Genomic DNA, 22,457 nt, shown 5'->3' with positions numbered 1-22,457 from the left:
AAAACTGCAAACATTTTTACTACTACTTTATTAGAGCAGAGGTTACAAACATGAATGATATGCTCTGTAATGAAGGGAGCTACATCACATTTAGTATCTTGACATGTAATAAATAAAGCATACTAAAATGAAACCTGAAACAGGAAGTATGTTGGTCTAAATTCAGACCAGAATCTGTTCCATTTCCATCTACATCTTCATGAGGGAATTTGTCCAAGAGCAGCTGTGGCTATCTTCTAAATAGAGAGAACTGAACAAATGTAGATATTAGTCCAAGCTTCTAGTCTGCATTTTCACATTATGTCTCCATGCAGCAGAGATTTATAGAAGTTAGCAACATTTTGAAAATGAAGTCTTCTCTGGGAATTATCTGTAAACTACCTTGAACTAAGTAGCTGTCTCACTGCTTGTGCCTCCAGAAAGGTGCGTCTTAGAAATCCTGCGAGCAATTTTCACTCTGTATTGAAGGTAACCTTTCATGCTGATGATCAACATGCTGAAATCATCCCCTTTCATTGTTCATCGTTTAGAGCTTTGTCTGGAATATCCTCCCTCAACATCTCAGGAATGCTAAATCTAGTGGCAGTGTAATGATTTAGATCAGCCCAAGAAAATGTCAAGTTTTCTGGCTCATTCCTAGAATTTTAACTGAATGCTGAGGAACTTTCCCAGTGTAGCTGCTCGCAGAAGGTTAACATGTACTAGGGTGTATTTTCTCTAATTTAGAAACTCATTGCAAGTTTTCACCTTTTTTTTTTTCCCCTGACAACTGAATTGCAAGGTTGCCATACCCCACCCTTTTGCCATCCCATCATATTAACAATATGACTGAGGAGGCACTCTGAATATATGGTTACTTCAGGATTTATCCCATCTATGTATAAGTGGTTTTGTGAAATCAATTCAACTATAATAATTACTAGATACCAGAATGCAAATGTTTTATGGCTCCCCTGGACTCAGCTGGGTGGCCACTCAGAGGTTTCAACCCATTAAGCTTCAAAACTCTCAGCAATTGGTTCACAATAGCTTGTGTCATGCACTTGGGTAACTTTTTGGTCTTTTTTCATATCAGTGCCAAATCCATACAGATTCTATTTTTGTAGCTTGTACTAAGTAGATTGTTCCACTGTCCTCCCACTCCAGCATGCATTACAGGAGTCTAATCAAAACAAGACTATTTTAGACTGCCTATAATCACTAAACTTGTTCTGCCGCTTGTGTAGGGAAAGCCCCCTGGCGGGCCAGACCGGTTTGTTTACCTGCTGCGTCTGCAGGTTTGGCCGATCGCAGCTCCCAGTGGCTGCGGTTCACTGCTCCGGGCCAATGGGAGCTGCTGGAAGCGGTGCAGGCCGAGGGACTTTCCCTGCACAAGCAGCAGAACAAGTCTGGGAACCATTGCACTAAAAACTTGGCCTTACAGTTCACTTCTTAGAGCCATATAAAAGGGTTTTTTTTGTTTGTTTGTTTTTGGAGCGGGGGGCTTTTGTGAGCAGCTTCAAGACCCCATTGCCATTAGCTAGCAACTATTCAGCATTCTCTTTTGGGTTCTGCTCCACAGACAGCATCAGAGCATGGATTTGTCTAAATTAACTCAACAGGAAACAGGACATCCTCCAACATCTGCATCCATCTCTTTCCTCAGTGTTAATTTCCTCTCATCTCCTGTAGATAAGGAGAAAAAACGAGTTATTTGAAGGAGATTTTCCAAGAAAAAGATGCTGGAGTGATGCAGCCATGTAGCTAAAGCATAATAGACTGAATCAAGATTCAAAGGGGAAAGCCAAATAGAATTATTTCACTCCTGTTGAGAGATCAGAAGGCCAAATGTCTAGTGCCTCAGTCAGTTCAACCAGTGCTGTACACTGTTCTTTCCCAGTTAATTTTTCCACAGTAATATGTCTCTAGAAGTGTAGTTTTAGCCACCACATTATTTTACTGATCTTCAGAATTGCACATATTCTCCTTCCAAAATGTGATGAGCTGGTGCATGTACACTACTTGTCCCCATTAAATCTTAACAAGCATAACAGGATGGGCATATATTTGCTATTGTGCATGGATTCGAGATAGATACATTGCCATCCAGTTAGGTGGACAAGGATACTACTTTTCAGCTTTTACATCGTTCTTTGCAAATCTTGCACTGCCAAGAGAAGACCCAGCTCAACAGGTGGAAACTTGATGGCAGTGATTGGGACAGCCCCAGAAGGCAGTGGGGAGCAGATGCTGGAGGAATGCAGGATGACCCCTCCTCCAGAGGCTCTCATCCATTGGCCAGCCAGAGAAGGAGGGGAGCTGATTGGTCCCTCGCTCTCCCCTTTTATTAATTTAAACCTTAGCCCAGATCCTTGGGAGCCTCTTCTTGCTCCACTTCAGCAACAGGATTTCTTAGGTTCCCAGGTGCAGGATAAATAAGAATGACGGTGGCTTCTGCCACCAGGAGCAGCAGCACCCAGACAAAGGTATCATCTCCAGGCCACTTCTAACCTGGCTGCGTAGGTGCATAAAGAGCAGGAGCCCTGCGCAGGGGTGTAGCTACAGCATACTCTCACAGCCACCCAAATGCAAACAGGCATCCTGCAGCGACTAGGCGTGGTGCTGTGGTCTGTCTCCCACCCCAAAGAGTGCTGCTGCACTAACCGACTGTCAAGCCCTTTAGGTGTCAGAGGAATCAGCGTCTCCTCCTTCTAAACTACTTTCAACAGTTAGGTCAGCTTGACTGTCAGAGTGATTGTGTCAGTAACCATAATTCTGCACAGAATCCTTAAACCTGTCAAACTGAGAAGTGTCATCTTGGTTCTATTTCACTTCCCCCACCTCACCTGCCCTTTGGCGAGATCTCTGAAGCGGAGAGGCATCGGCATGGATGGCATCCTTTGATGCTGCTGCCATCACATGAAGTGTTTTGAATTTCATCTTATGGCGGAACATTTTGCTACATTTTCTCTGTATCTTTTTTAGAGATTCCAACTGTCTCCAACTCTCCATTTCAGAGAAGCCACGTTCATCAGGTAAAATGGTAGGGGAGGGCTTTTTTCTCTTTTTCTTCTTTTTGTGGGTATTTATAGTTTCTTCACTGGATTTCCACTCACTTTTTCGCCCTTCGTGTCTCAATTTACTACTGCACCTCTTGTACGATTTTTTAAGCTTATGTCTACACTGCTTTGTCAAACCACCAGGGTTAGAATTTGAACAGAAGCTACATTTGCTGGATTCATTTTCTGGAGAATTTTGACCTACGTTTTTGACACAGACAAGGAATTTTCTCTCCATTTCTCTTGGGAGGGACCATGCTTTATTGCCATCACTGTAAACATCTTTATATTTTTTTTCTGTTCTCTTTGCCTCACTAAAATACTCAGAATCACTCCTGATCTCTTCCATTAAATCCCTGAATTTGTATGTGTATGGTGGGGCAACTTCTCTTCTGTTATTGTCGTCTTTGGATTCTTTATCATGACTAGTATTAGTGCCTCCAAAAGAAGAATTATTAAATTCAGCATATGGTAAATTAGCAATATCAAGTGAGTCATTCCACTGTACTTGGAATTTTGTTGTAAACCCTCCAGCATAGGCCTTGTTTTTTGACACATTCTCTGTAGGCTCAGATTTCCGAATCATGATCTCCCATCTGTAATTATCATCCCCACTACAATTTCCCTTGTCAGGGTTTTGTACAAAACTCACTTCCGTAAAGCGTCGCCCATATTTGTTCTTCAAGTTGATCTGAAAGCCATTCCCATTATCAGACACTATCCTCTGCCACCAAGACTTGCTAACGGTGCTTTTTGGCTCTAGGCAGACACGTGCGTAGCTTGGAGTTTGATAATAGTTTAATAAGTAATGTATAAACTCGTCAGTTTCATAAATCTTTTGCTTTTTGCAGTACCCTGTACCAGACACTTTTCCAGAGTGCACTGTCTTCAAAGGAGGACAGTCTTCTCTCTCACAGGATTCTATAACCTTGCAGTCTTGAGTAACTGTAATCTGTAAAGACCCACAGCCAGAGGAGCTGTATGCATCCCTGCCAGTTAATTTATCAGTGCTTGCTGCAGTTGGATCATTTAAGATCGTTCTCACAAGATGACAAGGTGATGCAGGTAGATTACTTGGCACCTCTTCCTCACTAAAAGAGGTGTTACCCGTTTGGAAGAACTGATTGCTAAATTTTTTCTTATCCTTCAGTTCTTTGTGTAGAAGATAACGGGATTCTCTCTGCTCTGTCTGTGTATTTCGTAACTCCGTCTCAGGAAAGCAATCCTTTCTTATCTCTTCAGGGTACAGCAAGGGCTCCACTTTTTGGCTGGTCAACTGTGCAAAATCCTTCAAATAAAATCAGAGAAAATTACAATGTGAATGTAACAGACAAAATTTGTACAGAGAAACTATACCGAACTAACCTGTGAACTAACCTACAGGCAGTGCAAGTTTGCTCAAGTCAGGGCAGCTCTCCAGGTATAAATGAGGGCAGAATTTGACCTACTGTATCTAATTCAGGCCATGGTCATACCAGCTTCTGCAGCTCACCTGTGAAAGTTGAGGGTATTCACCGTGTCACAGGATTGGGTCCTTAATTAGCTAGAATATTTGCCCTTTCAATAAGTCATTGGCTATATTGAGCTAACCTTGCTGCTTTTACCTGATTTGCATCCACTACAAAAATCATTTTAGTCACCCACTTTGACTATAGCATTGCACTAACTTCGCTAATTCTGTTAAAGTGTTGCACTTTTGTAAATTGAATATCTTATCTAAGAATTATTAGACAAACTGCTTTAAATCACCCTATTTTGTAACAGCTGCAAATATGATAACTAATATTAAACTTTACAGGTGATGACACCAAAGGATTAAAAGGCCCTACATCTCTCTCCAAATCTTTTCTGTCTAGTTCCTCACCCTTTAAAAAAGGTTTGTTTAAGACACCCCCACCTTCTGCAGAATTTAAAATGTTCTGCTGCCAGTTAGTTTTGAAGAGCACTAACTCACACAGATTGGCTGGTGCGGCCTTTGGCTGGTGCTTGTTGATGGGGGTTCCTAAGTACTGTAAGAAATATTAAACATCAGAGGTTGAAAAAACTCCACTTGCCAGTAGTAAGCTTTCCCTGGCAAGTGATGGTGCCTATCTTAATTACTGCAGTATTTAAGCTTTCATTTTAAAAAGTTTCTAGTCCATGTAGCTAAGAAGAGAATCCTTCAAATGCAAATCAACGTAGTGAGCATGTAGACAAATACTTCCAATACTGCCTCTCCTGCTCTGATTTTCCCAAAGCATCAGCAGAGTGAGACTGACAAAAGGTGTGTTGGATATGCTGTATACCCTGGGCAGCAGTGAAACTTACAGGATTCATATCAATTTTACTCTGCTGTTGGGGAAGCTCTGAGCAGCAGAGGCAATAACTGGAGCTATTTATGGGACAAGAGGGCCCAAAAATAGCAGAGACTGTCTCACAGGATGCTGGGGCAGGATTATATTAGAAATAGCCCTTCTTCTTTTAAGCATGGTCATGAGAACCAGGGAACTGATTCAATTTACCAGACACCTACTGGACAGAGACTGATACAAAAGATGAAGTGTCAAGCAGGGACAGAATCCCAACGCCTTTTCCCTTATGTTCACATGCAAATGAATCTGTAAACTCCGGTGTTGTACCGTATGACTGGAGAATTGCTAACCTAGTTCCTATTTTTAAGAAAGGAAAAAAAACTGATCTGGATAACTACAGGCCTGTCAGTTTGACATCTGTAGTATGCAAGGTCTTGGAAAAAATTTTGAAGGAGAAAATAGTTAAGGACATTGAGGTCAATGGTAATTGGGACAAAATACAACATGGTTTTACAAAAGGTAGATTGTGCCAAACCAACCTGAGCTCCTTCTTTGAGAAGGTAACAGATTTTTTAGACAAAGGAAATGCAGTGGATCTAATTTACCTCGATTTCAATAAGGCTTTTGATATGGTTCCACATGGGGAATTATTAGTTAAATTGGAAAAGATGGGGATCAATATGAAAACTGAAAGGTGGATATGTAACTGGTTAAAGGGGAGACTACAATGGGTCATACTAAAAGGTGAACTGTCAGGTTGCAGGGAGGTTACTAGTGGAGTTCTCAGGGATCAGTTTTGGGACCAGTCTTATTTAATCTTTTTATTACTGACCCTGGCACAAAAAGTGAGAATGTGCTAATAAAGTCTGTGGATGATACAAAGCTGGGAGGTATTGCCAATACAGAGAATATACAGGATATAGGAAGATCTGGATGGCCTTGTAAACTGAAGTAATAGTAATAGGATTAAATGTAATAGTGCAAAGTGCAAGGTCATGCATTTAGGGATTAATAACAAGAATTTTTGTTGTAAGTTGGGGACTCATCAGTTGGAAGTAACAGAAGAGGAGAAGGACCTCAGAGTATTGGTTGATCATAGGATGACTATGAGCCGCCAATGTGATGTGGCCGTGAAAAAAGCTAAGGCAGTCTTGGGATGCATCAGGCGAGGTACTTCCAGTAGAGATAAGGAGGTGTAAGTACCACTATACAAGGCACTGGTGAGACCTCATCTGGAATATTGTATGCAGTTCTGGTCTCCCGTGTTTAAGAAGGATGAATTCAAACTGTAACAGGTACAGAGAAGGGCTACTAAGATGATCTGAGGAATGTAAAACCTGTCTTATGAAAGGAGACTCAAAGAGCTTGGCTTGTTTAGCCTAACCAAAAGAAGGCTGAGGAGAGATATGATTGCTCTCTATAAATATATCAGAGGGATAAATACCAGAGAGAGAGAGGAATTATTTAAGATGAGTACCAATGTGGACACAAGAACAAATGGATATAAACTGGCCATCAGGAAGTTTAGACTTGAAAATAGACAAAGGTTTCTAAACATCAGAGGAGTGAAGTTCTGGAACAACTTTCCAAGGGGAGCAGTGGGGGCAAAAGACATATCTGGCTTCAAGACTAAGCTTGATAAGTTTATGGAGGGGATGGTATGATGGGATAGCCTAATTTTGGCAATTAATTGATCTTGACTATTAGCGGTAAATATCCCCAATGGCCTGTGATGGGATGTTACATGGGGTGGGATCTGAGTTACTACAGAGAATTCTTTCCTGAGTGTCTGGCTGGAGAGTCTTGCCCACATGCTCAGGGTTTAGCTGATCGCCATTCTTGGGGTCGGGAAGGAATTTTCCTCCAGGGCAGATTGGCAGAGGCCCTGGGGGGTTTTCACCTTCCTCTGCAGCATGGGGCATGGGTCTCTTGCTGTAGGATTCTCTGCACCTTGAAGTCTTTAAACCATTATTTGAGGACTTCAATGGCTCAGACATAAGTTAGGAGTTTGTTGCGGGAGTGGGTGGGTGAGATTCTGTGGCCTGTGTTGTGCACGTCAGACTAGACGATCATAATGGTACCTTCTGACTTTAAAGTCTATGACTCTATGAAAAAGGGATAGATTAACACTAGGGGCTTGCTATTAGGCCTTGCTAGCATTTCCCCAACTCCAAGTCATCCTTCTCATCAGCCTCTGGCCATCAGCTATCTGGTAAATTTTTCACGTTCTACTAAACATCCTTTAAAACAGAATATTTTTAAAAAATATTCTTACTTTTACTCGGCTTAACAGCACTGTAAGCAGCCTTATAGACTCCACTCTTCTCTGAGCTAGTAGATATTTCCTCTCTTCCCATTCAGGCATATTCTCTGGCCACTGCTCTTCTTCAGCTGTTACCTTCTGCTGCTTTCTTGGGCGTTTCTCATCCCGATCTATCTGCCTGTGTTCTCTCCTCTTGAGCTTAGCCTTCCTTTTTCTTTCTCGAGCAATTTTTTCATCATCACGTCTTTTTCTAGGTAATTATTAATATGGGACAATTTAGATGACACTCATTTTACATATTAACCCCTGGAGGGTGAAAAGTAGGATTTTAGTGTGCTAACAGCAAGTGACTCAATGCTAGGAACGATTTGCTGTTACAATCAAGAAATCCTTGTACCTAGGGTAGCATGTTTTAAAGTCAATGGCATACAACCAACATACATCCAATAGATGCAAAGATTTAGGACAGTTTCAGTTTCTCTTGTACTCTTAAAACTCTTCTAATAATAGTCTCTCTCTCACTAAAGAATATACAGGTTGTTCATATTATAGTCTCTTCCAGGTCACCGCTTGAGAATGATTTGCCCCCTTCTCCTTTACCAATAACTAAGGTTCACAAACTTTTGGACCTAATCCTGCATTCCTTATGCAGGCAAAACTCTCCTAGAAGTCAATGTATAAAAATTAAATATTTTAAAGAAAAATTCAAATAATACGGGTATTAAATTTGGTGACAGATTTAGAGATATTGCATCAGAGTTGCTAAATTTAGCATTTCGACTCTCGTTCCTACATCAATGGATATATTCATGGAATAATGTCCAGTGGCAGATAGGGTGGATCCTAAACACTCCCTATAGAAGTAGGAACTTAATACAGTGTGATAGTTGTTCCAATACATCTGACAACACTGCCTTCAAGATAATAGCAATGATGGGGGATCGCTTACACACTAGGACTCTCCAGTCAACACTGAGGCATGTGGAATCCTGTCATGTGTTCTATACTGTATATTAATTATACTTCAGGACACAGCTAGGCTGCATATTACTACTTTGTGGTGTTACAGCAATTATGAAATAATACTACAAACAAGATCTTAAGCCACCAGGCTTCCTAGGTTTCCTCTGGTCCCTTCCAGCCCTACATATCTAGGATTCTATGATTAAGCACATATCCAAATTGACTGTAGGCTACCCTCTCTGTTAAAATTGTTAAAATATGTTGTTTTGCTGCCCCTTCCAACTACAGCACACATTATCAGTGATCTGGTGAGGACCACTTTGAGTAATACAGCTGATCTAAGATTTACCTTTAATCTTTGAGCAGTCAATACATTTCTGTAACCATATGTTCAGCCACTGAAAACATGGCCAGGAGGATGATTTGCCACCTTCCTGGGCTGATCTTGTCTCAGCTATTTACTGATCTACAGTTCCACTGCAGAAAAGACTCCTTAGGCCTTCACACAGTTTAAAACAAACTTTTAAATGGAGTTTGATAGATTACTAGAGTGACTGAAAGAAAAAGAAATCCTGGATCTGTAAGAGGAGAGGTACAGGGGATGGAGCAACAAGGGCACATAGTGTTTTTAATTGAGAGAGTCCGGCAGATGTCTAGACAGCTCCAGACCACTTCTCCAATCACAATCCCCTTTTTCTATACACTGTGCAGGTCTACTACTCCTTTCTTAATCTAGTTCCCTTTGTGTGACATCTACATAATTGAAGATACTGTGCTTTTTTTTCCTTTTGTTAAACCATATGAATTAGACAATATTCATCTTTCCGTTTAACATTATCTAACCCTTAACATTACCTAGGTTTGGGGGTATTGTGTTGGGTGCTCCTCTCTTGAGATTTTGTTGGGAGCAAGACATGAGAGTACATTTAAAGAAAGTAGAACACTCACGCAAAACAAGTTTCTCACCTTGCAGCCTCCTCTTCCTCTCTCTTTTTTTCCCTTTTTCTTTCTTGCTCTAGCTCTTGCAGCTTGTGTCTTTCCAGCCTTCTCTTTTTGATAGCTCCTTTGCTGAAATGTTTGGTTGTATCAAAAGTCACCTGTTCCAGAAGAAACAAAATCAGAAGGCAGGATTGTTCATGAATTATAAAGAGACTAGCTGTCAAGTGATTAAAAAATTAATTACGATTAATCGTGCGAATAATCACACTGTTAATAACAGAATACCATTTATTTAAATATTTTTGGATGTTTTTGCCTTTTCAAATATATTGATTTCAATTATAACACAGAATACAAAGTGTACAGTGCTCACTTTATGTTTGATTACAAGTATTTGCACTGTAAAAAAACAAAAGAAATAGTATTTTTCAATTCACCAAATACATGTACTGCAGTGCAATCTCTTTATCATGAACTTGAACTTACAAATGTAGAATTATGTAAAAAAAAAAACTGCATTCAAAAATAAAACTGTAAAATTTTAGATCCTGCAAGTCCACTCAGTCCTACTTCTTGTTCAGTCAATCGCTCAGACAAACAAGTTTGTTTATATTTGCAGGAGATAATGCTGCCCACTTCTTGTTTACGTTGTCATCTGAAAGTGAGACCACTTTGAGAGTCATCTGAAAGTGAAAGTGTTGTAGCTGGTGTCACAGGATATTTACATGCCAGATGCGCTAAAGATTCATATGTCTCTTCATGCTTCAACCACCATTCCAGGGGACATGTGTCCATGCTGATGATAGATTCTGCTCAGCGGTGCAAGTAAAATCCACGTCTTATCAGTATGGGGGTGGGGGTAGGGGTGGGGGCGCACCAGCTAAGGGGGGCACGTGACCTCCCCATGCAACCCTCCATGTGACTCCTCCCTGCCCGGGGCCCCCACACTTTCCCCGTCCCCTCCCCACATCCATCCCCTGTTTCCTGGAGCAGAGGCGGGGGCATCTGTCTTCCTCCTGCTGTGCCAGAGACAGGGCTGGGGGAGGTGGGGGAGAGGGAGCGAAGCTTGGGGCCAGCAGTAGAGCCGGTGTTCTGCTCCTTTCCCCACTGCTGCCACTCCCAGCGGGGAAAGGAGCAGAACCCCCAGCCCTGCCCTCCAGCCCTCTCCTGCTGCTGGGTTTTTTTGGGTACGCTGTACTGACTATAAATAGCTTGCTGGTACGGCGTACCGGAGCGTACCGGCCTACTCGCACTGCTGGTTCTGCTCGATAACAATCCAAAGCACTGCAACCGACGCATGTTAATTGTTTTTTGGTAGTTCGGGTTCTGTAGTTTCCGCATCGGAGTGTTGGTCATTTAAGACTTCTGAAAGCATGCTCCACACCTTGTCCCTCTCAGATTTTGGAAGGCACTTTAGATTCTTAAACCTTGCATCAAGTGCTGTAGCTATCTTTAGAAATCTCACACTGGTATCTTCTTTGTGTTTTATCAAATCTGCAGTGAGAGTGTTCTTAAAATGAACAACATGTGCTGGCTGATCATCCGAGACTGCTATAACATGAAATATATGGCGGAATGTGGGTAAAACAGAGCAGGGGACATACAATTCTCCCTCAAGGAGTTCAGTCACAAATTTAATTAACGCATTATTTTTTTAACGAGCGTCATCAACATGGAAGTATGTCCTCTGGAATGGTGACCAAAGCATGAAGTGGCATACGAATGTTTAGCAGATCTGGCACGTAAATACCTTGCAATGCCAGCTACTAAAGTGCCATGCAAATGCCTATTCTCATTTTCTGGTGACGTAAATAAGAGGGCAGCATTATCTCCTGTAAATGTAAACAAACTTGCTTGTCTTAATGACTGGCTGAACAAGAAGTAGGACTGAGTGGACTTGTAGGTTCTAAAGTTTTACATTGTTTTGTTTTTGAGTGCAGTTATGTAACAAAATAGTGTACATTTGTGAATTGCACTTTCACGACAAAGATTGCACTACAGTACTTGTATGAGGTGAATTGAAAAATACTATTTCTTTTATCATTTTTACAGTGCAAATATTTGGAATCAAAAATAATATACACTGATTTCAATTACAACACAGAATACAATATATATGAAAATGTAGAAAAACATCCAAAATATTTAATAAATTTCAATTGGTATTCTATTGTTTAACAGTGTGATTAAAACTGCAATTAATCGCAATTAATTTTTTTGAGTTAATCACGTGAGTTAACTGCGATTAATCAACAGCCCTAAAAAAGACGACAAACTTGTCGATCTACTGGGTCACCTTATTTACACAAATAAAACACAAAGCCTATAAACCTTAGAAAGTCTCTAATCTATTTCTGCACAATTATATTTGAAGCATGAGTGTTTTCTTCTGCCGGTTTTCAGTTGAGCAGACTGGATTATGACCTACAGAATTCACACTAATAGCTATCTCCTGTTCTCAAATGTTACTATAAGCATTACTCCAAATGTCACCTTATCCTTTGCCATTAGAGGCTCATAACCTGTGACAATATGCCTTTGACAGCCTGTAGATGTTCAGTTTTGGGGATTGGAGGCAGGACATTTTCAGTGGAGAGTCCCTATCTGTGGAATTCCCTCTCTCTGACAAACTGCCAGAGCCTGAGTTTACTTATTTTCAGTGCACTGCGTGAGCCACATCTTCTTGGTCAAGCATTTGCCTGACTACAGGCAATCAGTGGATTACAGTTGGCTGGTTGGTACAGCAGGGGAGGCTGTCTGTTGAGAACTGTTTAACTCAATGGGATGCTGTGGGCACATTAAAAGACAACATCCATGCAAACAGCACTTTAGCCAAGCTGGGAAACCAAGTCATTTGGAGCATGATTTCTAAACCATTGTGTAATGACTGCTACATATTTAAGAATCATAGATAATTTACATGCGTTGTGCTGAGCAAAATACTTAGAACCAGGCTTATCTCAATGACTAAATCTGACTTTTAGATGAATGCTGCTAAGCAGCTATGAGCTTTTGTAGGCATGCAGCTCTCCAATTTCCTTTCACAGCATAACACAGGGTATGCCCCAAACAAATCCGTCCTCCAACATTGTTCACTATATCCACCTTAATCAAAGCACAGTGCCACGAGAAGCAAGGATACATCCTGCTAGTACAGGTTCAAAGTGACTGCGAACATGTTTTGTAAAAAAGGCAGAAAGGAAGGCTATTGCTGACACTGCTTGGGGTTTACCAATGCAGAAAACAATGTCTTCAGAACAGCTCCTCCAGGCCTTAACTGCATCCCTCTCAGCTCCACTGCTCATCCAATTGATTCATAAACTTCATAACTTTTCACTTTTATTTTACCAGTGGAGAAAAAGGTTTCAGGAAATCAACAAGCAAATACTTTTCCCAGGTCAGTCATACTAAGGGGTTAAAATCTTCACTAAAATCTGGATTGAGGTCAACAATACTCAACCAAGCAGCAAATCCATACAAACCAAAATCTTTATGCAAACAAACCAGAGTGAATGCTGCTTCTGAAGAGACAGCCTTGTGGCTGGCTCATCTGTGAGCCTTAACTCAGTGAGAATAGCCCATCAAAAAAGCCTTAGCTTTATTTGCTAGGGGGGGGGACTATGAGAATGAATAGCTGTGAGAGCCATCCATCTATTCCTTCTCCTAAACAGCAGTGCTCCAGGTCTAAATTCCCACCTCAAGTATCCATCACTTAAATGTTTACATTGGATAGCAAACAGCTCCCAATTTGTCTTTTTTTTTTAATTAAGATTTCAAATAGCAGTAATGACCTTCATGGCAGTCTCTGCAGATAAATCTTGGTTGGGCCAGGGAATTTTATACTTTTCTGCTCTACCATTTCTGATATTTGTCTACTATAGAAGTCTTTATGGTAGTGTATTTGGGTAAATATAGCATTGGCAGTATCAAAAGATATAGCCAGTGATGCTTACCTTCATGTTACATGCCAGAGCTTTTCCATCATCCCCTTTAAACATCAGCTTCATTCCCCTAAGTGACTCCATAGCTTTCACAAAAGCCGTGTACTCTTGGTACTGGACAAAAGCTTCAAATGTCTGTAGACCTCCAAAAAGGAAGTTATTTAAATTTCCTCCCACCATTTCTTCTCTATAAGGGTCAAGCATAGGGATATCTATGTTCTTGATCTTTCCAAAGCTTTCGAACACCACTCTTAAAACATCTTCACTCGGCTTTTCACTATTTGAGCCCTTTAGTGCAAACCATTTGCATGGCAAACCTTCAAAATAGATGCAATCAGGAATATCAGCGGTTTGCTCAGTAAGGTCTTCATTCGTAATCTCTCTTTTATTCAGGTAAGATGCCCACTCTTGTGGAGTTGGAAGGTCAGCATGTGCCTCGGTGGCCATCACCTTCAAGTCATCTTTAAAACCATTCAGTTTTATTACCTTTCCATGCAGTTTTTCCTTAAGTGTGAGGATCAACCTTTTAGTTTCTGCCTCTCCCTCAAATCGAATGAAATCCTTAGTGCTCTTTGAAACCCTAACAGTAGTAAATTGGTCTGGACAAATCATGTTCTTCAGCTTGTCCATCACTTCCCACTTAGAGAAAGATCGGGTAGATTCTGTGTGTTCTGGAAACACCACATTGATAGTCAGTTTTGCTACTGGTTTAAGATACAGATGCTGAGAAGCACAGAGCTCCATAGCTTCAGAGTTATCATACACTACAGTGATTGTCATTGTGTCCAATACCCTTTAGAAAAATAATTAAAACCATGTTAAGCTAAAAGACATGGAGTAAAAAGGGTAAAAATATCCTCTAGTGCAAAATTTAAGTGACTATCTTGGGATATAATTTCATTTAACATTCATCTGAAATTATTAAGAAAAATTATACTGTAAATTTATACTAGTCTATAATTTAAATTATAATGCAAATACATTGTTTGAATAAATACACCTAGTAAGATGTTTCATCTAACGATGCTAACTCCATATTTTCTATCATCAAACTAATATAAAAACAAGAGTCAACATTCTACTGCAACATGCCTGTCATAGCCTCAAGAGAGATCAGTAAGTCAAGGCAAAACGCCTGGAATACATTCCCTGACATCTGTGTACCAACGGCTCAGGAATGATTAAAAACAGTAACCAAACAAAAATGAAGTTAAATACATTCCTAACACCAATATTCTTTTCCAATTAAAAGAAAAATGCAGTCATTACTTGTACTAGGTTAGATAAATTACTAAATAATAATCTGCTCTATATATTATGGCCATGTATAAATTAATCAATCTAAGAGCAATCTGACAATTGCTGGATAGCCTGTTCTTAAATGGCCTTGTTTCCAATGGACAAGTTTTACCAGATTTGACTGAAATATGTTAGCAAGCACCTCAGCTAGGATTTTGCAATCTTTATTAGGGAAGTCAGGTGATCGTTCATCCATCATTCAGCGTCCCTTTCAAGCACCAGAATCAGTGAGATAAGATGAGTTCTTACACTCTGTACTAATAAATTATCCTTCACTGCTGATTCATAAATGTATAATAACTGGTTGTTAACTGTTCTTGAAACCTTTGTGGAATTCCACCGAGATGCCATCAAGGCCGGGGTTCTGACATGTTTGTACAGACTAGTTTGTCTTCAGTTCTTTCCTTATCTAACTGGATCTTCTCTTCTCACAAAGGGGAAAAAATAGGTTAATTTACTGCTGGTTAAACCAACCGCTAGATTAGCCTAAAACTTTTTTTTAATCTATAATTTATCTTAAAAATAAAACTGGAAATGCTAATTATCTCTTTACAACTATATAAACATCCTGAAGCAGGAAGTGAGGAAAAGATATTGTTTCCCTAATGACATATATCACAATGCTTATACTAACACACAAACCTTATATTGGCTAAGAAATAATACCAGTGAAATGTGTGGCTGGTTAAGGACTGAGAAGAAATATCTAAAACCTGTACCATTAGAGGTAGCTCTCAGCTCAATACACTGTAATACAATCTATTCACACAAGGAAAATCGATCTCATATTATCTAAATGCTTGCAATTTAGCTTGTATGAATATATAAAATCACCCATGTGAATGAATCCAGAAATCAATATTAACAGCACAAAATATTTTATCCTAATTGAATTAATGAGAGTATTCTGGAGATCGAACATTTATATGCAGATGGATTTTTACAGAATATTCCTAACTTAGGAAATGTAATATTGATAGAACCTATCTATGACAAGAAAGAAATGCTGTTAGTCAAGCTCTAGATCTTAACCCAACCAAATTTACCAGATAAACCACACAATCTTAGCCAGTTGAGAAGATTAGGCTTGAAGCAAATCAAAGCACCCTTTAACAACAAAACACTGCCTGCAGTGAAGAGACTGATGTAGAAATCATTAATACGGTGGGCTCAAGACTGGGGCCACTGTTGATAAAAAATTAACCTTGGATCTCAGAACGAGGTTAATACAAACAGGAAAGGTTGGATTAGACTCTGAGGAACGATGTTTTAAGACATGTCCATAAATGTAGCAAATGTGAAGAAATCACACATCAGTACCGAGGGACGTACTGACCGCTGCTTCCAGCAGCTCCCATTGGCCTGGGGCAGTGAACCGCGGCCAGTGGGAGCTGCGATCAGCCAGACCTGCGGACGCGGCAGGCAAACAAACTGGCCTGGCCTGCCAGGGGGCTTTCCCTACACAAGCAGCATCCCAAGTTTGGGAAATACTGCCTTACAACAAATGCCAGCACCTGATCACATATACAGGTCCATAGGTCTTGCTGCAGCTGGAAAACTATTTTTTTTTCCTCAGCTATTATCTTATCAGAGATACAGCTCAAACCAAGAAAAGATATACACAGAGGGGCTCAAGAGACTGTACAGTTTAAACAATATTCAAAACACCCAAAAGAGAGCAGATCACTTCCATACAGCCATTATTCTTGGAATGCCTCTTTGCCTCCAGTCAGAGTGTGTATATTTTGAAGATGATGTGGACTTCAGTGCAAGAAATGGCCTAGTGAATCAGAGTACCAACAAGAAACAGGTCTTGTGTGCTCTCTTAGGGTACGTCCACGCTACCCGCCGGATTGGTGGGTAGCGATCTATCTATCGGGGATCGATTTATCGCATCTCATCCAGACGCGATAAATCGATCCCCAAACGCGCTCCCCGTCGACTCCGGAACTCCACCAGGGCGAGAGGCGAAAGCGGAGTTGACAGGGGAGCCGCGGCCGACGATCCCGCACCGTGAGGACGGGACGTAAGTCGAACTAAGATACGTCGACTTCAGCTGCGCTATTCTCGTAGCTGAAGTTAAGTATCTTACATCGATCCCGCCCCCCAGTGTAGACCAGGCCTTAGAAAAGAAGTTAGCATGAGGGCCTGATCTTGCAGGTAAAAAGATCAGTATTCTCATAGAGCAGCAGCTAGAACAGAGGCTGTCGCACTGCATTGCTGCTATTGAGGAACTGCACTAGATCAGAACTGACCAAAGCTTTGTCAGGCAAAGCTGACTGTATTGGAATTCATCTCTGAAATTAAAAATGTATATAGTTTTCGTACATTATACGGATAAGGGTGAATCCCATTCTTGTTAGAAGAGCCAAGGTATTTATTGCAAAAATCACAACTACTGCAAAAAGCAAACACTGTTGATGCTGTTCACAGCTATATTGGTCCAATGTTCTTTGAGATAAACTACTATTTTCTGTTGTTTTGCTACATCTCGCCTTGACACAAAATGTAAATTTTCCACAAGACTAAGGTGTGGAGTGCAGCTGGCCATCTAATCTAGAACAGTCCAGTGCATAACCATGAGCCATTTTTCCACAAATTGCAACATTATGGTCAATAAAACCTTAGAAAAATAAGGCCATGTCTACACTAGAATCTTCTGACAGCATAGCAATGTCAATTAGAGGTGTTCCATGACATTTCTAGACCGGCATAAAAGTGCTTTTGTAAGCGCACCTTATTTTGTTCACTGAATTGCTATAAGCCAGGGGTGGCCAACCTGTGGCTCTTCAGAGGTTAATATGCGGCTCCTTACCTAGGCACTGATTCCGGGGCTGTAGCTATAGATGCTAACTTTCCAATGTGGTGGGGGGTGCTCACTGCTCAACCCCCTGCTCTGCCCCAAGCCCTGCCCCCACTCCACCCCTTCCCCCAAGCCTTGCATGCCCTCACTCCCCCCCCACCCCCGAGTCTCCTGCGTACATGAAACAGCTGATTGCGGAGGGTGGGGGGAGTAGGCACTGATTGGTGAGAGCTGCTGACAGACGTGAGGCGCCGGGGGTGGGGGCTGCTGACATATTACTGTTGCTCTTTGGCAATGTACATCGGTAAATTCTGGCTCCTTCCCAGCCTCAGGTTGGCCACCCCTGCTACAAGCCATATTATCAAAAGAACTTTTTTGACGGTATAAGCTGCATTTTCACTAGGAGGGTATACTGATATAGCTATACAAGCAAAACTTTTAAGTTTAGAATAGGCCTAATTGGCCTATTTTACTGGAAGTTGAGTTCTCAGTACCTCTGTAAATCAGGTCTAATACTATTTCTTTTAGGTAGTATAGAAAAACTATATCGCTTTTGGATAATCATCCACATATACCAATGGACAAACAAGCCTGGCTCTTCCATCAGGGTCCTAGCCCGCACCAATACCCACTACAAAATACTGCTGCAGGAAGGTAGTGTGGCCCAAAGGCTAGAGCACTACACTGCGCCTCAGCTGACCTGGGTTCTACTCCTAGTTTTGCTGCAGGGCAAGCTGCTTCATTCATGGGGGTGGGGGATGGGGATAATGATACTTACCTTTGTAAGGTGCATTGATGAAAAGTGCTAAGCAAGACCTAGGTGGTACAATGTTGCCCTTTCTGACACTACACAAAATAAGGTTTTTATATATCTGGCTTCCACCTCTGAGTGGTCTAATCACTGAGCTATGGGATATGCCGATGCTTATTTGACTTAAACAGTCACTGGGACAGAGTGAAAATGAACTTGCAGTTTGGTGGTTAGGGCATCCATCTGCGAGGTGGAAGACACAAGATCCATTTCCCTTGGCCTAGCCATGCTTTCATTATTTAACCGCAGTGGAACAGATTCAACAGGAGAACGCCCACATCAGAATATCCCATAGACCAGTGGATCAAGCATTCTTCTGAGAGGTGGGAGACTCTGTTCAAATTCTTTCTCCCCCTCTGGTAGAGAGGAGGGAATTGAACTTCAGTGTCCCACATCCCCAGTGAGTGCTCTAACCACTAGCCTCAACGTAATAAGGTAGGTAGCAGCAGCACCACCGCCACTAAAGAGGATCTGGTTCAGTAGGAGGCCTCCGAGTACACCAACTGGACCAGGCCTTGCACATGATTTAAGCATTTGGTCACTTATCTTCCCCTGGTTTGTTTGTGAATCACTGTGGGGTTTAGGCAGAAGACAGGAGTCTGGTTGCCTACAGGGAGGCAGCAGAGTGGATACGCAGAAGCAGAAACTTGGTGCCTAGGGAACTTTTACCTTGACAATTTCAGCGCTGGGTGAGTTTAGGCGCCTACAGGGTTTGGCAGGAATTTTGTGGGTCACACTGGAGCCAAAACAGGGACTTAGGTGCCTATACCTGATACTTAAACACCTAAGTATCTTCGTGGATCTTAAAGGACAAGAGGAAGAAGGCAGCCCTTGAGAGGGGGAGAAGCTGCCTCACCCACAGGCTGCCCTTGCAATAAGGAGAAGGATGCACAGCCTAGAAATATAAGTTCTTACATATTTCACTGTAGCAGCACGAATTGTACCTAGTGAGCTTAATTCTTGCTTTGTACAGGGCTAGATGTGCTACATGTGCTGTCTCCTTGGTTTTAGTTTGATTTTATCTCTGTATTCTTAATGAGACTGTTTGAATTTCAGATTGTTGTGAGGCAAGGTCATTGTGGTGTGTCGATTCAGGAAAGAGCCTTCTGACCCCTTTTGAGAGATGATTGGGGAGAAATCAATACCTATTGTGGAGCACGCCATTGAGAAAGCTGCTAAAAAGTGCAATCCTGAAGAGGAATGGGGAAAGCCAGTCGACCACAAAGAGTGGCAAAAACAGGGTCTCAAAGATTATGACTTCAACTTTCAATGTGTTTTTTTAGTATATACCTAAAATGTTCCAGGTTGTTGCTAGTGCATATAGACTCCCAGCTGATGGGGTTGTTTTTAATAGTGTGTCGTGTTTTTAGATATGGTTTAGATACTATGGATATGGGTACTACAAGAAAACTACATTTAGTAAGTGGCAGTCATGGCACAAGTCAAAATAATTCCCTCCTCCAACAGCACAAGGAGTTCATCTAGGGCATTGGAGTTGCCAGGAGCATTCATTTGATGAACTGTTTTAGACAAGAGGTCTCAATGATGACAGAGTTTCAAGAAACAGGGACAGTCCACACAAGTTGCTCTAAGAAAAGTTAGATAATTGTAAACAGTGCCGGTGGCTAAAATTACTTCTGTCCACATGACTGATGAGTATTCCACTAAAGGCAATTAATGTTGGACATTATTGGATAGGGAAAAAAGGAGGGCTGTTGATTAATCGCAGTTAACTCACGCGATTAACTCAAAAATTAATTGTGATTAAAAATTAATTGTGATTAATTGCAGTTTTAATTGCACTGTTAAATGATAGAATATCAATTGAAATTAAATATTTTTTGTTTTTCTTCATTTTCATATACACCTCTACCCTGATATAACACGACCCGATATAACACGAATTTGGATATAACGTGGTATAGCACTCCGGGGGGGCGGGGCTGCACGCTCCGGCGGATCAAAGCAAGTTCAATATAACACAGTTTCACCTATAACGGGGTAAGATTTTTTGGCTCCCGAGGACAGCGTTATATCAGGGTAGAGGTGTATGTTATATTCTGTGTTGTAACTGAAATCAAATATTACAAATATTTGCAGTGCAAAAATGATAAACAAAAGAAATAGTATTTTTCAATTCACCTCATACAAGTATTGTGGTGCAATTTGTCTTTGTCATGAAAGTGCAACTTAAAAATCTACATTTGTTGTTGTTACATAACTGCACTCAAAAAACAAAACAAATGTAAAACTTCAGAGGTTACAACTCCAATCACTAAGACAAAGTCGTCTGTTTACATTTACAGGAGATAATGACGCCCTCTTCTTATTTACAATGTCACCAGAAAGTGAGAACAGGCATTTACATGGCACTTTTGTAGCTAGCATTGCAAGGTATTTACATGCCAGATACGCTAAACATTCGTATCCACTTCATGCTTCAGCCACCATTCCAGAGGACATGCTTCCATGCTGATGACACTCATTAAAAAATAATGCGTTAATTAAATTTTGTGACTGAACTCCTTGAGGGAGAATTGTATGTCCCCTGCTCTGTTTTATCCACATTCTACCATATATTTCATGTTTAGCAGTCTCAGATGATGACCCAGCACATGTTCATTTTAAGAACACTTTCACTACAGATTTGACAAAACACAAAGAAGGTACCAATGTGAGATTTCTAAAGATAGCAACAGCACTCGGCCCAAGGTTTAAGAATCTGAAGTGCCTTCCAAAATCTGAGAGAGACAAGGTGTGGAGCATGCTTTCAGAAGTCTTAAAAGAGCAACACTCCAATGCTGAAACTACAGAACCCAAACTACCAAAAAAGAAAATCAACCTTCTGCTGGTAGCATGTAACTCAGATAATGAAAATGAAAATGAACATGCGTCAGTCTGAACTGCTTTGGATTCTTATTGAGAAGAACCCGTCATCAGCATGGACGCATGTCTCCTGGAATAGGGGTTGAAGCATGAAGGGACATATGAATCTTTAGCGTATCTGGCATATAAATATCTTGTGACGCTGGCTACAACAGTGCCATGACAACACCTGTTCTCACCAGCGGCAGCTCCAGGGAGCAGCGCTCCAAGCACGTGCCTGGGGCGGCAAGCCGCAGGGGGCACCCTGCCAGTCCCTGCGAGGGTGGCAGTCAGGCAGCCTTCGGCAGCTTGTCTGCGGGAGGTCCACCGGTCCCATGGATTCAGCGGAAATTTGGCGACCGGTACACCAAATCCACAGGACCGGGGATCTCCCACAGGTGCACCGCCGAAGGCAGACTGCCTGCCGTGCTTGGGGCAGCAAAAAAGCTAGAGCCGCCCCTGGTTCTCACTTTCAGGTGACACAGTAAACAAGAAGCAGGCAGCATTATCTCCTGCAAAGGTAAACAAACTTGTTTGTCTGAGCGATTGGCTGTACAAGAAGTAGGACTGAGTAGACTTGCAGGCTCTAAAGTTTTACATTGTTTTATTTTTGAATGCAGTTTTTTTGGGTATAATTCTACATTTATAAGTTCAACTTTCATGATAAAGAGATTGCAATGCAGTATTTGTATTAGGTGAATTGAAAAATACTTTTTTTTTTTACAGTACAAATACTTGTAATCAAAAATAAATATGAAGTGAGCACTGTACACTTTGTATTCTGTGTTGTAATTGAAATCAATATATTTGAAAATGTAGAACAATTTAAAAAAATTTAAATAAATGGTATTCTATTATTGTTTAACAGAGTGATTAATCGCAATTAATTTTTTTAATCACTTGACAACCCTAGAAAAAATAGATCCCATTAACTGGAACTGTCACAAGATAACAACAATACCTTGATCCAATAGGACACTTGTTCAAATCCAGCTCAGGTTAGCAGGGAATAGAAGTCAGACTCCTGACTGTTGGTAATATGTGAAATTAATTCAATCGTCACAGTTAGCAGCTATTAGACAAGTGTCACAACAAATACCATAAACGGCACCCTAGAGGCAAGCTCAGCAGAGACATCAGGGATAGAATGGGTCATGGAGACTTAAGTCCCTTCTTGTCCCATAGGTAGTCCCTCCTAGATAGGGAGATAGATAAGCAGCTCTACGTGGCCTGTGAGTAATTGT

General features: G+C 41.1%; 1 protein-coding gene across 4 annotated transcripts; it reads right to left on the bottom strand.

Moving 5' to 3' along the window:
- On the bottom strand, positions 1–22,241 carry LOC120371980 (A-kinase anchor protein 17B). 4 transcript variants are annotated; one of them, XM_039488547.1, is made up of 7 exons: positions 22,175–22,241; positions 14,877–15,158; positions 13,448–14,228; positions 9,522–9,652; positions 7,605–7,842; positions 2,826–4,326; positions 1–1,665 (listed from the first exon to the last, which is right to left on the bottom strand). In XM_039488547.1, exons 3-7 carry the CDS (start codon positions 14,213–14,215, stop codon positions 1,595–1,597), a joined length of 2,709 nt encoding a protein of 902 aa, XP_039344481.1. In that variant the 5' UTR covers positions 14,216–14,228; positions 14,877–15,158; positions 22,175–22,241; the 3' UTR covers positions 1–1,594. The 4 variants fall into 4 exon arrangements, with proteins under 4 accessions (XP_039344481.1, XP_039344482.1, XP_039344483.1 ...); XM_039488548.1 differs by lacking the exon at positions 22,175–22,241 and having other exon boundaries at positions 7,728–7,842; positions 14,877–15,336; XM_039488549.1 differs by lacking the exon at positions 22,175–22,241 and having other exon boundaries at positions 3,691–4,326; positions 14,877–15,335.
- Positions 22,242–22,457: the final 216 nt, after the last annotated feature.

This window comes from Mauremys reevesii, linkage group 9 (genome assembly GCF_016161935.1).
Source record: "Mauremys reevesii isolate NIE-2019 linkage group 9, ASM1616193v1, whole genome shotgun sequence".
In the NCBI taxonomy this organism is placed as follows: Eukaryota; Metazoa; Chordata; order Testudines; family Geoemydidae; genus Mauremys; species Mauremys reevesii.
Note: the sequence above shows the minus strand (reverse complement) of the source record. Positions and strands in the feature narration are given on the sequence as shown.